The following is a 14320-nucleotide window of genomic DNA, read 5'->3' on the forward strand; positions in this document are numbered from 1 at the left end:
GATTCTCTTGAAGAGGTATAAAGGAAAAAGATGACAAATAAAGTGTTTTTTTTTTTCTGGTGGTGGGAGAAAAGTAGTGCCAGTGTTTTATATCTGAAAGACAATGACCGGTGCTGAAGAATTCAGGAGCATTATTTTTTCCTCCAAAATAAGCTTAGGATACAAAAGGAATATCTTGGGCCCTGCCACTAAAAAAACATCGTAAGAAAAAAATTAAAACAAAGGAAAGGTTAGGGAATAACTCAAAGCATTTGGTTTCATTCTTTGGGAATTGCATGATTGCATTGGCTCATGAAAGCAAATATCTGTTTCTTCATATAAGAAATATGACTTGTTAACATGTAGTTTAATCTATCATTATGCACATATTTTCATCACAATTTAAATAAGTAAAAAACAAGTTTTTTTTACTAACTGATGTACCACTCATAAATTATCATGTATGAAATTTAAATTTTCATTATACTTCTTATAAATAAAAATTAAATTCCAATGTTTTATTTGTGCACATAGTGTATATGAAGTGACAGTTGGATAAATAATAGAAACTTATATTATTATTATTATTCACATAAGTTGTTGTATTTGTTAAGTTACAGTTAATAAGCTGAAGACAGTATATAAATAAATTATTATTGAGTTATTTATATATGTTTAATAAATTTGGATCTTAAAAATTGTAAAGGTTCAATTATTTTTTACTTTCTAAATTTTAGGTAATTCTCATTTTGATTTTAAAATTTATTTATTTTTTTAATCTCCCAGATTAGACAGAGAAACTACTTTAGTCTCTAAACATTATATTTGAGAGGTTAAGCATTATTATAAATTCTAAATCTTAAACTTTAAATTGTAAAAGTTAGTGTTTAGATATTATAAATTGTAAGACAATGTATGTATTTCAGCGTTGAGAGAGTAATTTAAAAAAAATAAATCAAAATTAGACTTACTCTAAATTTCAGATACTTAGACTTAATTAAACTGTTTTAAAAAATGTTAAATTATTAGAAAATAAGATGATTTATTTTTTATTTTGCTACCTTTGTGCTGGTTGACTTAGATTCGTGTGATTTTGATATATTTATGGTTTATTTTTATTTTAAAGAGAAAGAAGAATTTAAATCCACATAGTTAATTAAATTTATGTATATTAAATTAGATTTGACTTGTGAAGAAAAGGAAAAAAATAAAATCTGGCACTTATTTAGAAAGTCCAAGTTAAAAGCTTAACCTATTATCTAAAAGTTCACTGTTAGTTAAATAGTGGCTTTTTATTATGCGCAAAGCAGCAAGTTGGACAGTTGCGGGAGGTAGGCTGCTATAAGTCCAAGATGGAAGAGGTGGAGACGAGACTTGAGTTGAGACGGCTTTTTCTTTTTTCCTTTAGGTTTTTTTAAAATACCATTTCGAAAGGAACCGTCAGCTTCACCACTCTCATCTCTTAAACCCATTCCACTCCATAACCATAACCGTCTCAACCTTCCTTCCCGCTCGGGAATAAACCCAAACACTTGGTCTACCAACTTCTCCCATTTCCCCCAAAACCAAATGAAATACGTCCTCATCAGCGGTGGAGTCGTCAGTGGCCTCGGCAAAGGCGTCACCGCCAGCAGTATCGGCGTCGTCCTCAAGGCCTGTGGTCTTCGCGTCACTTCCATCAAAATAGGTTCTCTCTTTCCCTCAATTTATTCTATTTCCTCCGTTTCCTGTAGCCGCTGCTCTACTAATTCTAACCTTTCAACTGCTCCCATGCAGATCCCTACTTGAACATCGACGCTGGCACCATGTCTCCCTTCGAGCATGGCGAGGTTTTTGTGCTGGACGACGGCGGAGAGGTTTTTTTTTTTTCTACTTCTTCTCGTTTTTATTTCACCTCTGCATGCTTTAATTTCAATGTCGCCGAGCTGGTGCTCAATTTCAACTTTATGTGCTGTATTTTGGCTCGGAGAAAGGTTGATTTGGATTTGGGAAATTACGAGCGCTTCCTCGATGTCACGCTTACCAAGGATAACAACATCACCACTGGAAAAATATACCAGGTGCATGCTTGCTTTTGCATTGCTCTACCTCTGTAATGGTTATGGAACTCAGTTACAGGGTGCTAGAGAGTGGTTTTGCTTCCGTGGCTTAACTGTTTCGTTTCGTGTGACTAGTCTGTTCTCGAGAAGGAACGTAAAGGAGATTATCTTGGGAAAACTGTTCAGGTGATACACCGAACGTATGCCATTTAACACTCTTGTTGCTGCATATTTGTTTTACTTGTATGGGACTATGAATAGTACAGACCGGTTTGAGTCATTATTGGTATTTTAAAATAGGTGGTTCCGCACATCACTGATGCTATCAAAGATTGGATTGAGTCCGTTGCTGTGATTCCAGTGGACGGAAAAGAGGGCCCTGCGGATGTTTGTGTGATTGAGCTGGGAGGCACTGTGGGTAAGATTTTTACTTGGCTACGATGCCTCTATTGAAGCTTCACCATCCGCTTCAATCAATAATACGGGATCATATTTGTCTTTCTACAGGTGATATTGAATCTATGCCATTTATTGAGGCTCTACGGCAATTGTCCTTTCAAGTAGGTATAACAATAGTCTATTTTGCTTTTAAACTAAGGTAGACAATATAGCTTTTCTCTCTCTTTCTGTGTATGCTACTCAGTACAGTTATTGCCCCTTTACAGCCATGATTTGTTTTGTCAAAGTTATTTATTACTATTGAATTTCTGTTAATTGCCCTCATGTTTGGCTAAGAAACCTTTTAAATCTGTTTGAAAATTCCCCTACTCACCCTAATATCCAAGGCAATGTACTTTTAAAAGAACAAAATGTATCAGTTCAAGTATGCCAACGAAATGTTTTCTTTGGCTGACAATATTTCTTTCCATGTTTTACTTTTTTATTATGGCAATGAAATGTTATCTTGATACTGTATTTATAATACAATTTCTATGTTTTTATTCTCGTGATTCCTTCTCAGGGCCCGATAACTTCTGTCTCATCCATGTTAGCCTGATTCCAGTGTTGGGTGTAGTGGGAGAGCAAGTACTACTGAACTACTTGTGCATTACTGCTGCAGACTTAGTTTAAATTGATTTTTTTTCTCATTTCGAGTACAATATTATGCTTTCAGAAAACAAAGCCTACACAACATAGCGTCAGGGAACTGCGAGCATTGGGATTGACACCTCATCTTTTAACAAGTCGCTCTGCTGAGGTATATTGTTCTGCCATTTTAGCACCGGGATGCATTTAAAAAAAATTATTTTGCATTGTAAGGTTTTTCTTTTGAGTCTTTTGGGAGTAGCAGTACATAGATTTTTCTTGCTCACTTAATCTTAGCATGCCCAGTTGCACACTCTACTATTATTTTCTTTCTTTAAGCGAATAAATGATTGACACGAGCTTCAGTTACAAAATTCAGGTTCCACTTTGTGTGTAAGGTTTCACTCCAGAGTCTTTTGAGAGTAGCAGTACATATCTTTCTTGCTCACTTAATCTTAGCATGCCCAGTTGCACGCTATACTATTTGTTTCTTTCTTTTAAAGTCAAGGGAATTATTGACACGAGCATCAGTTACAAAATTCAGGTTCCTCTTTTAGCAAAGAATATAATTATGATTAATATTTTTTGTAATATGCTCATCTTAAAGGAAGTCCATTTTACCTTTAAAGTTGGGTCTTTCACTAAATGTGCGGATACCTGTCAGAAAAAATGGTTTTACCTAGTTCCCCCTAGTAATAATATTTGGTAAAAATCTGATGTAAATAATGTTGCTGAATGTGGTTGATTCTTTTAAGCTTTTCATATTTTTGTCATAGACACAGTTGATAAATGTTCATTTATTTTGTTTTTGTCTAACCATTAATCAATTGGTCAGTGGATTAAAAACTGTAATGACACTTCCATTTCAGATTAACAAAATTGTAATGACATTTCTATTTCAGATTAACATGTCAAAACATCTCCAATTCAAAGGTCTTATCAAGAGTCTTAAATTTAAGATTCGGGTCTTATAAGAAATTCCTTTGCTAAAGTGACATGGTTAAGGTCTTAAAATTAAGAATGAGTCTTGTATAGTCTCAAGAATAAAAAATAATTTTAAATATTAACAATCATGTCTTGAGAATTGAAATGTAAATAAAAAATTATAGAAGTGTGGGTTTTACAAGTCCCATTGGAAAAAAACTTATAAGAGTTCTTAAAAGTGATGTGCCATGATGGGACCCATTTAAAGTAAAATAAGACTTCATGGGAGTTTCTTATAAGATTCTTACATCGGAGTTGCTCCAATGCAGTCTTTATAAAGGCCTACATGATGACATTTGAAGTCGTTGTTCTTGATCGGTTTAGATGTGGCAAGGTAGTATAATTCTTGGTTGGGTGTGTTTGTTCATTATTCTAGCACTAACGCATTGGACCCTGTTAGAATTATGGTTAAGATTTAGAAAGGATACAAGGATCAATGTTGTTAGATTTAGTACTTGGGATATTGGGCTCGACCATATACATGCAACATTCTTTTGTAAACATAAATAGGTACATGAAGTCTGATGACTTAAAGATGTATCTTAAAACCTGTATTTTTGGCCTTTTCTCTCTCATTCCATTACCTCAGGGCACTGATTTTTGCTTGAGGAAATATGATTTCTTGGTAAAACAAGACAGATCGAGTACTCTGCTAAGCTACTTATTAGCATATGTTGAATTTGTTTAGCTCTTGCTTCCCCAGTGAAATTATGTTGTTACAATTGGGGCTATTATGTTAAGACGCATTCTTACCTCTAATTCTATTCTTAGGATAATGTGGTGATTGCTTGAACTTCATTATGTTCATCTTTTCTATTTGTTAAAATAAACTGGGAATTCAGTCTTTTTGAAATGTTTTCTTCTGTTTTGACTTTTTGACTTTTGCTGTTGTCTTTGATGCTAGTTTGGTTATATTAGCAGCTGAAATACTTTGTTCTTGAATCTGGCAGCCTCTTCTAGAAAGTACCAAGGAAAAACTCTCCAAATTTTGCCATGTTCCAGTAAGTTGTTGGTGAACTGAGCTCAGTTGTCTGAGAGTTTTGTTCTATTGGTTAATTGATCTATATTTTCTGTATGATTTTTCACAGATTGAGAATATTCTGAACATCCATGATGTACCAAACATTTGGCATATTCCCCTGTTATTGAGAGTGGGTCTTTATCAAATTTTTTGGTTGCATTGAAGCTTGGCTTCTTTTGTTTATATTGTGTATTTTTTTTAATGATTGGCTGCTATTTTCAGAACCAAAATGCTCACCATTCAATCCTGCAGCAGCTTAACTTACTCAAGTGAGTTTTTTTAGAAAGTAAACGACTTCTTGATCCAAGAAAGATAGAAGAAAATTTCCAAGTTATTATGTAATTTGATCAATCGAGTCTGTTACAGTCTGCAAACTTTTACTAGGATGATATGAAACCCTATTTCTTCTGCATCCTTCAAAGTCAAAACCCTTCATAAAGTTATTCTACTATGAAGTGTCAACAACAGTAATTGTGCTTAATTGCATGAACAGTTGCACTGTAATATTCTTAAATGACCCCTCTGGCCATACTACATCATAAGTGGAGTGAGACAGAATATATTCATTATTCTAAATATAGTTGATCATACTTAGGCGTGCTGGATATATTATACTTGTTTTTTTCTTCCGAAAATTACAGTGATAATGGGAAAGACTAATCTACTACACATTAAATTCTTTTCAGCCAAGCTACACCTCCTGATTTGCAGCAGTGGACAGAGATGGCTGAGACCTTTGATAGTCTTACTGAATCTGTTAGTATTATATCTTTAGTTAGCAATACTTTTTCCAAATTTATTATAATAAATTGTGCATGAACATGATAGCACTTGAAATTTACAGGTGAGGATTGCAATGGTGGGAAAGTATGTTGGTTTAACAGATTCATATTTATCGGTTGTAAAGGTGTGTTTTATCTCTTATTTCATGTTCATCACAAGAGTAGCATAATGCTTAATTGAAAATTTGAGTGAAGATTATCATATTTACTATGTAGCTATTAACTTGGTTTTAAAAATGAGGAATCTATCATATACGCACAACTTCATAATAGCATTTAATTCTGGCGTTTTTTTCTTTAAGTCTGGGTTTTCCCACTAATCTAATAATGTCATTTATATAATGTAAAGCCTAAACAACAATTTAGGAGCATTAACCCACTTCCATTGCAGCGTGGTGGCTTTTTCATTTAACAAATAAATTTTGCTTTTGCCAGTCGATTTTTGGCAAGTCAATACAAGGGCTGTCATTGAAATGCATTGAATAATTTTACATCTATTTATTTGTTATAATGCCTGATTATTTACAGGCCCTTCTGCATGCTTGTGTTGCACGCTCTTTGAAGCCATCAATTGACTGGATTGCTGCATCTGACCTAGAAGATGAGAGTGCAAAATCAGTAATGATTTCTTTCAAATTGCATTTGAAGAAATTAGGTTACTTGTCACTTTGAAGGATGCCAGGGTTATTTTATTTTGTGTTTTTACTCAGACACCAGAAGCACATGCTGCAGCCTGGACGACTTTGAAGGTAAATGCACCAGCAGAACATGCACTTTTTGAAAATTTAGTCAAATTATATTTGGAATATATGGTTGGCAAATGCTGAGATCTCAGATTTTTAACGTGTTCTCTGCTAGATTTTAGTCTTTTTTAGTTGGGGGAAAAATAACGTGTTTTTTGTGTGTATAGTATTGATAGTGGTACTGTTGGATCATCTTCGAAATTGGACTTGTACAGTAAAGGAAATATGTATTGCTTTTAACTCTGATGACAGCCAATTTTTTCTAAAATTGACACTTGCAGAGCGCAGATTGCGTCTTGGTTCCTGGGGGATTTGGAGATCGTGGTGTGAGAGGTATGATGCTTGCTGCCAAATATGCTAGAGAGAACAATGTTCCTTACCTGGGTATTTGTCTGGGAATGCAAATTGCTGTAATTGAGTTTGCTAGATCAGTAAGTAACATATCTGTTTGTGACGTTTGGTTATTTTTAACTACATGTTTTTAATATTGTAATTCAACATTCATTCAAAGGTTTTGGGTTGGGAAAACGCAAACAGTGTAGAGTTTGATGCCCAAACACCAAATCCTGTTGTGATTTTCATGCCAGAGGTATGTACGTGTCTTGAGCTCCCCCCTTCCACCTTTTCCCTATTCTACTTTTTTGTCTGTTTGTAATGACTGTCATAAACAGGGTTCACGAACGCATATGGGAAGTACCATGAGACTTGGATCTCGAAGAACACTCTTACAGACATCTGATTGTTTCACCTCCAAGCTGTATGTGACCTAGCTATATGATATATCCCATTAGGTAGTATTTTAATGATGATGAAATAATGAATGAAAAGCAGGTCTGATATCCCTCTAGTGAAATAGCTATCTTCACCTCGGTCCCCCAATTATATTGCTTTTTAAGAGAGGTGTTGGACTATTGACAAATATTAAATCTCAGTCTAGGCTTGGTGTTACTTAAATGAATTTGGGTTTATTCAACTAAAGTGCTTGATCATCAGGGAATGGTTTGATTTCAACGAAAATTAGGACTGGTTCTGAATTTTCTATGCAATATCCTGATTACTAAAGGCTTTGGGATTCCATATCTATATTCAATGTAGATGAAGGGTAAGGGATAGCTCCTATTGCACAGCTTATTGTCCAAACCACCCCCCCCAAACATCGAAAAAAGAATTTAAGGACTGTGGATCTGAAAAATCACCTGTATTGTGGAAATTTTTTATACACCTCTACTCTGCCCCCTCATTTTTTCTCTTGTTCCTAATTGCTAGGTACGGTAGTTCAGAGTATGTGGATGAACGACATCGGCACAGATATGAGGTTTGATTGTGAATCTTCTTTTCTGTGACTGTCCGATCATTTTGGGAGATGGGTGTGATGTGTTACATGTTCTGTTATTTGACAACAACATTATGCAGGTAAATCCAGATGTGATTGGAACTTTAGAAGAAGCTGGACTACAATTTGTTGGGAAGGATGAAAGTGGAAAACGAATGGAGGTAAGTTTTTAGCTTGGGTAATGTTGTTGCGAAGCAATATTAAATTAGAATATAAGCTGAGAATCTCAGTTTTTGTGTTCCTATATTTTATCGTTCCACAGAATTCGCTTCTTTCAGCACTTGTTTTTCTGCATGGACCCTACATCTATTTTCTGGATTTTCAGAAATTCTCTCTCTTGTGCAGATCTTAGAGCTTCCAAGTCATCCATTCTATGTAGGTGTGCAATTCCATCCAGAATTCAAATCACGGCCAGCGAGACCATCTGCTTTGTTTTTAGGTACTGCGACTCACTAATTCGCCTTTCATATCTTATGGGTCATATATGAATGAATTAAAAGTCATTTTCACCATCTGTGTTGAGTTAGTAGTTTCAAACACTTAAATTCGCCTTTCTCATTTCAAATAACTTTTAACTATTATCATCAACTCCTGTTTTGGTTATCTATTAAACATTTAATGATGCTGCACGTAGGTCTCATATTGGCCGCAACAGGGAAATTGGAAGCATATATTAGTAGGCAAAATGGAAGTTGATCTTTGATTTTGTTACTAGAAGGACCTCTCCTATAATATTTTAATCTTCCCATTGTAAACTGGTTCTCCAGAGGGAAAAAAGTTGGGGAGAAAGGAGTAATATTGTACATTTGCATCAGCCTATGCTTACTCTAGCTTAGTGGCCGAGTAATATTATTCACACCTCCACACTCATTGTTTTATCATCAGAAAACTTCACATTATTTGTTTCACATTCATTTTATGGCAAGATGCTTGAAGGAGGTTGCAAATACTAGTGTATCTTCGCTCGTGACCAATAATGCAATCAAGCATGGCAGCTAGAATAGGAACTTTGTAGGGCTCAGAAGGTCTTTTCTTCACTTTGCTTATATTGGCAAGTCTTGGCCACGCTCTAACTAAATTTGGGCAGTGGCCAAACACTTTCCAGTGGGTGCAGCTTGCCGCGGATGTAATACCATGTCCTTTTAATTTAAGATTTTATTTTCGATGTCTTTTCGACCTCTATTGCAGAATAAAAATGAAAATGTATTGATGATAATTCAATGAGTATGAATATGGCTCTTTTTTTCTACAATTTAAGCAACTACTTTCTTTTTTGGTACTGACCATTAACTTTGACATTTACGGACTTTTGTATTACTGTTAGAGATTATGTTCGCTTGATGAGTTCACCATGCCACCCCAAATATACGCCATGTTTTTCATTATATGTTCGCTTGTTAGGTTTTATATTTTCTTCATCGATTGTAAGTAGAACCAAGAGGTAATACATGTATATAAGTTTGCCTAGGACTTGCGTTATTTACATGATCTATTATTTTGGAAGGTTTGTTGACGATAATTTTTGAAAATTAGAAATCGTTTTAAGGATAAAATTAGAATTATGGATTTATGACATGATGGTTAATTTGTATGTACGATTTTTAAACTGTCGCAAATGTTTATCGATATTTTCATCAGATCAACATAGTTATTACTCTTTCTGAGATTCCGCTGTCTACGTTTTCCGTTCTATATACATTCATGTATAGGAAACTTGCATAATTTCTTCTTTTAGATCTGATGACAATTTAAGGATTTGCTCTAATGATCACGTAGTTTTAATTTTAAGATACTAGTGCCAAGCTAAAACACCAGTTAATTTGGTATCATTATTCTTATTGTTACCATTCTATGTCTATATTTACATTGGAGTGTACAGCGTTGGTAATTATGGATGATGAAATCTGTCAGCTTCCTATCGACAAATTCTTGGCGCACCTCCATATTTTTCTCATGCATTCCCATACTTCCAAAAATACCAAAATCACCTAAAATTTTTTTAGACTTTTCTTAATTTTAAAATGTAGAATCTGGAAACTTTTCAAATTTTAAAATCTAGAAATTAATATTTATGATTTTTTTCATTCCGAAATTCATAATCCAGAATGTAAAATTTGTATTTTACATCACAAAATATATATTTCAGATTGTACAATCAAAACAGTCTAAAATATAAATTTTGTATAATATAAATTTATATTATAAACTGTAATAATACAAAATGTAAATTTTTAAGAAAACTAATCAAGGATAATTTTGATGTTTTCCAAAGTTGGGGGTGTATGAAGAAATGCATGAAGGTGCAGGAAGAATTTGTCCTTCCTATCTTTACACACGATTTTAGCCTCTTTCTTCTTACTGAGACATAAGTGGTGTCTATATAAATAATTTAACTTTTAATAATCTTTCTCACAGGAATTTTTCTTAAAAATCTGGGCATGAAATAAGCTTACAAAATATGAACTCCAAATTATTTTTATAGCTTTACACAAGTTTATAAAAGTTCTTTCGATGTAATAAACACAGGCACTATCAGTCACATTCTTTTAAATTTGCTGATTAAAAAAAAATCTTTTAAATTCAACAATGAATGGCAGCTCGGTAGCATTTATTGCAAAATTATGAAAAAAATGTAAATACTAGAACTCAAGCGTAGCTCCCGGTATTTACAGCATCCCGCAGTACTCTCTCTCATTTCTTTTACTAAAATGTCTTAGCATTGACAGTGGAATCAAAACTCAATAGAAAAAGAAAAAAAAATGAAGTTGGCTACAGAAAAAAAGAGTGAAGCCGCACGTAGTTCTGAAATCATGCTCAACAAGTGGTGTCTCTATTGGGTGTTTCATTGTATTGTAGAAGAGAAATCTGGCGCTGCAGCTTCATTTGCTGATAGAATTTCGCTATGAACTCCTCGGCTCGCTTATCTATCCCTAGTGCATCTGCTGCTTGTTCTTCCTCTTGTTCACCACAGGCCATCTCCAGGTGTCTTTCATAATCATGATAAAATTCTTGGTCACGGTCTCCAGCAGCCGTGAGGGCGCTCTTTCTCCCGGTATCATATTCAACGTCATCCTCATCACCATCGTTGAAATCATATTCAAAATCAACTTGTGGGTTAATACAAGGAATGTGAGGCAAGTGGAAGCGCGTAGAGGTCGGACGGTACATCTTGACATGGAAAATGGGGGTCTTGTCGAAGGAGAGCTCGCGCTCAAAGTAATGAATATGGCTGGGTGGCGCATTACTGTGGCCGAAACGCTTCAAGTACTTTGGAACGAGACGCAGCTCCATTGCCACCCTTCGCCTCAACACCCCACCTTTACGTGCCCACAGCAATGTGACTCGCAGCAGGTTCCATGCTCTGTGACTAACGCCACGGTTCTTCAAACCCATGATAGCCGTTATAAGCTATAAATGCCAAGTGTGCTTCAATTAATGTTGTTGTAACACAAAGCTAAGTAGATGATGAAAGATGTTGGGTGCTCTTTCAATATATATCAAAAGGTTTTGGGGGATTTTGGACGCGTAGCGTGACTAGAGAAAGAGACAGATAAGTAGTTTTTGTTTTCAGTCTAAGTTTTCACATATCAAATGTGAACTGCCAAGGGCCAACTCGTTAGGGACACGTCTCCACTGTACGCGGTTGGATCAAGCTGGACAGACTGAACATTATATAATTTTTGTTGTTTACTTCATTACTATAATGCCCTCTACTCGACTCGTATAGGTTATCATTGATTTACCAACCCAACCCACGCAACTCTTCTTATCCACCTAATCATTTAAGAGACTTTATCTACCATAATCAATATGTGAAATGAAGTAAAACACATCATTACATGTTAAAGAATAGATTGCAACCCAAGTTAGAATGATTTAAGGTCGTTGATTGGAGCTTTGCAATTTACGTAACAGATAAAAATGGTAAGTAAGGGTCATCATCTGTACCACAAGTTTAAAAAACAAGCACTTTTGCAAAGCCACTTACCCCTTAATAAGGGTTTTTTGGTCATATTACATACGACACGATATGGAAAAAAATAGAGAGAAGGGACCCACAACCACATGAAATGGAGGCTGCTTCTAGTTGGATTTTGTTGGATCATACTAGAACGCCGTTGCGAATGCTTTCAAACTGAAGTCACAAAATTATAAAAGTTTAGGAACTTTTGCAAGTACACGCTTTCGTAACATGATTATTTATATTCATATAAATTAAAAGCTAGCGGATCCAAAGCTCCATTATTCCGTTTAAATCTAGGAGCTTTCTGTTTCATTGCGCTCGCGCAATTGGTTGTTTACCAACTGCACCTTGTCTGCTGTCTTCAGTGTCTGCTTTCACACTAATGAAAAAACTTTTTATGTGGATTATAATAGAAAATGGTATTCAAACTATTTACTACAATGTGTAAGATTTTATTCATTATACTAAGTAATTATTTTTGTGTCGGATCAACTGATAATTGATATAAAAAGTTTACAATATTTCAAAAATATTATTATATGATTAGATTTCAACTGTTATAATAAATAGTTATAAAATCTTATTTTTCTAATAGTAAAATGATATTCTATAATTCATTATTAGTTACTCTCTTTTTTATCATTTTTTTAAAATTAGCAACCATCTTTTTCCCTATCATTGGTCTGTTTGACTTTGGTATAAGAAAAGCAGTTGAGAGCTGTATGAATTAATTAATAAATTGACGAGTGATGATTTAGATGAGTACATGTGTAGAGGAGAGAGAGAAAAATGGAAAAAAAGAGAGAAAATTTATTCTTATAAATGTCTACAACTTAGTAGATTATATATATATATATATTATATATATATATATAAATATGACATTTAAGTGTTTTAAACATTTATAATTCATAATCATAATCCACAATCCATTATTATATAATTTTTGTTTATATTTTGCTAATATTTTATTATGAATTAAAAAAAAATCTATTAACAATAAACAAATTTATTTATCTTTTTACGCATTTTCTTTTCAATCAAACATTTTTTTTACCTATTTATTTGTTTCTTGGACTAAGAAATACTCAAACTGTAGTCTTATATCTTGGTAAAGTTAAATAATTTGAATTGTAGTGAATTTAGAAAAGGTGGTTAAATAAAAAGACAGTGTAAAACTTGAACATCATACAGATACAGTGACAGGTACAGGTAACACCATAGTTTGAAACTTTCCAGCTAGCTGTTTCTTGTTGTGATGAAATGGAAAGAATGGGTGAGGTGGTGGAATGAAACAAAATGACACAGAAAGAGCTTGCAGTAAGTGTATCAGAGGTACTAGCTGGCATGCATCATCATGCCCCTACATTTTCTTTTCTCACTCCAACATCATAAAAAAAAATCAATTACTTCCAAAACTGTTTTCAGATAAAGTCACGTTTCTGGAGAAAATAATAACTTTTTTTTTTACTTTCTAAATCATTACAAAATTTAATTAAATATGTTTTTATTTTTCATTTAGTTTCCTGCAAAATTAATTTTAATTTTTAGTATATTACTAAAAAAATATTAAATAAAAATAACAATTTATTATTATATTGATTAAATCAAATACTAGTTTAGAGAAAAAAATATTAATATTTAAATTAATTTTTATGATTAATAAATAATTTTTAATTAATATCTAATTAATTATTAAGATTTTAATTATCAATTATTTAAATTTTAAAATTAATAACTAAAATCATGTTAACTATTAGATAGTTACTTAGAAAGTTTGAGAAGAAGTAAGCTTCTACATTACATTTTATAATAATTATTTGAAGAATTAGATTTAAAATGATTTTTAATTAATTGTTTTAAAAATTAATTCAGAGTGTAACAAAATTAAGATAACTTTATGTGCCGAATATTAACAAATGTGTTTAATTACCGCTGCTATCAGCAAGATATTGTTTGTCCATCTCATCAGAAAGTTATTAAGTTCCAACTTTGGAAAATAGTACTTTAAATTTTTAATTAAAAGGTTTTTTCTTATTTATAAGTGATAGTATATTTTGTTTTTTATATAGTAAGTATTTTTTATTTATAACTTTTTATTCTTTTTAAGTATTATTAATTGAACTAGGGTTTGAGAGGTTGGGAAATGGGAGAACAACTATTGGTTGTGCATTGGAGGAGGCCTTGAACAATTTTTATTGGCAATTTACACTTGAAGTTATGATTAAATGATCGATGGGTTTAAAATTACTTAAAGTCAAAGATTTATACTGTCAGATCAATTATAATGTTTTGTTGATGGAAACTGCGTGGGATGATAGTTTTGTGTTTGAAAAATGATGAAAACTAAATGTCATGCCATCAACACCGTGTTTAGCATGGAGAATGATCATAAATAGAATGCCGACAATGGATCTCTATTTTTTTTTATACGGTTGAATTATCACTC

At 33.2% G+C, this 14320-nt stretch overlaps 2 protein-coding genes across 2 annotated transcripts; one reads left to right on the forward strand and one right to left on the reverse strand.

Annotated features, from left to right (window-relative positions):
- The first annotated feature begins 1248 nt into the window (after window positions 1-1248).
- LOC137830217 (uncharacterized) lies at window positions 1249-9159 on the forward strand. The gene is made up of 22 exons (XM_068637409.1): window positions 1249-1666; window positions 1756-1835; window positions 1953-2039; window positions 2154-2204; window positions 2319-2436; window positions 2526-2582; window positions 2980-3044; window positions 3133-3216; window positions 4979-5029; window positions 5117-5179; window positions 5272-5318; window positions 5736-5805; window positions 5894-5956; window positions 6360-6449; window positions 6542-6580; window positions 6856-7005; window positions 7086-7163; window positions 7246-7331; window positions 7841-7889; window positions 7988-8068; window positions 8253-8346; window positions 8542-9159. The coding sequence occupies exons 1-22, from the start codon at window positions 1549-1551 to the stop codon at window positions 8601-8603; spliced, it is 1683 nt and encodes a 560-aa protein (XP_068493510.1). The 5' UTR covers window positions 1249-1548; the 3' UTR covers window positions 8604-9159.
- Window positions 9160-10479: 1320 nt separating this feature from the next.
- On the reverse strand, window positions 10480-11408 carry LOC137830218 (uncharacterized). Its single transcript, XM_068637410.1, has one exon. The coding sequence runs from the start codon at window positions 11298-11300 to the stop codon at window positions 10722-10724; it is 579 nt and encodes a 192-aa protein (XP_068493511.1). The 5' UTR covers window positions 11301-11408; the 3' UTR covers window positions 10480-10721.
- Window positions 11409-14320: the final 2912 nt, after the last annotated feature.

Source organism: Phaseolus vulgaris, chromosome 7 (assembly GCF_000499845.2).
Source record: "Phaseolus vulgaris cultivar G19833 chromosome 7, P. vulgaris v2.0, whole genome shotgun sequence".
Taxonomy (NCBI): Eukaryota; Viridiplantae; Streptophyta; class Magnoliopsida; order Fabales; family Fabaceae; genus Phaseolus; species Phaseolus vulgaris.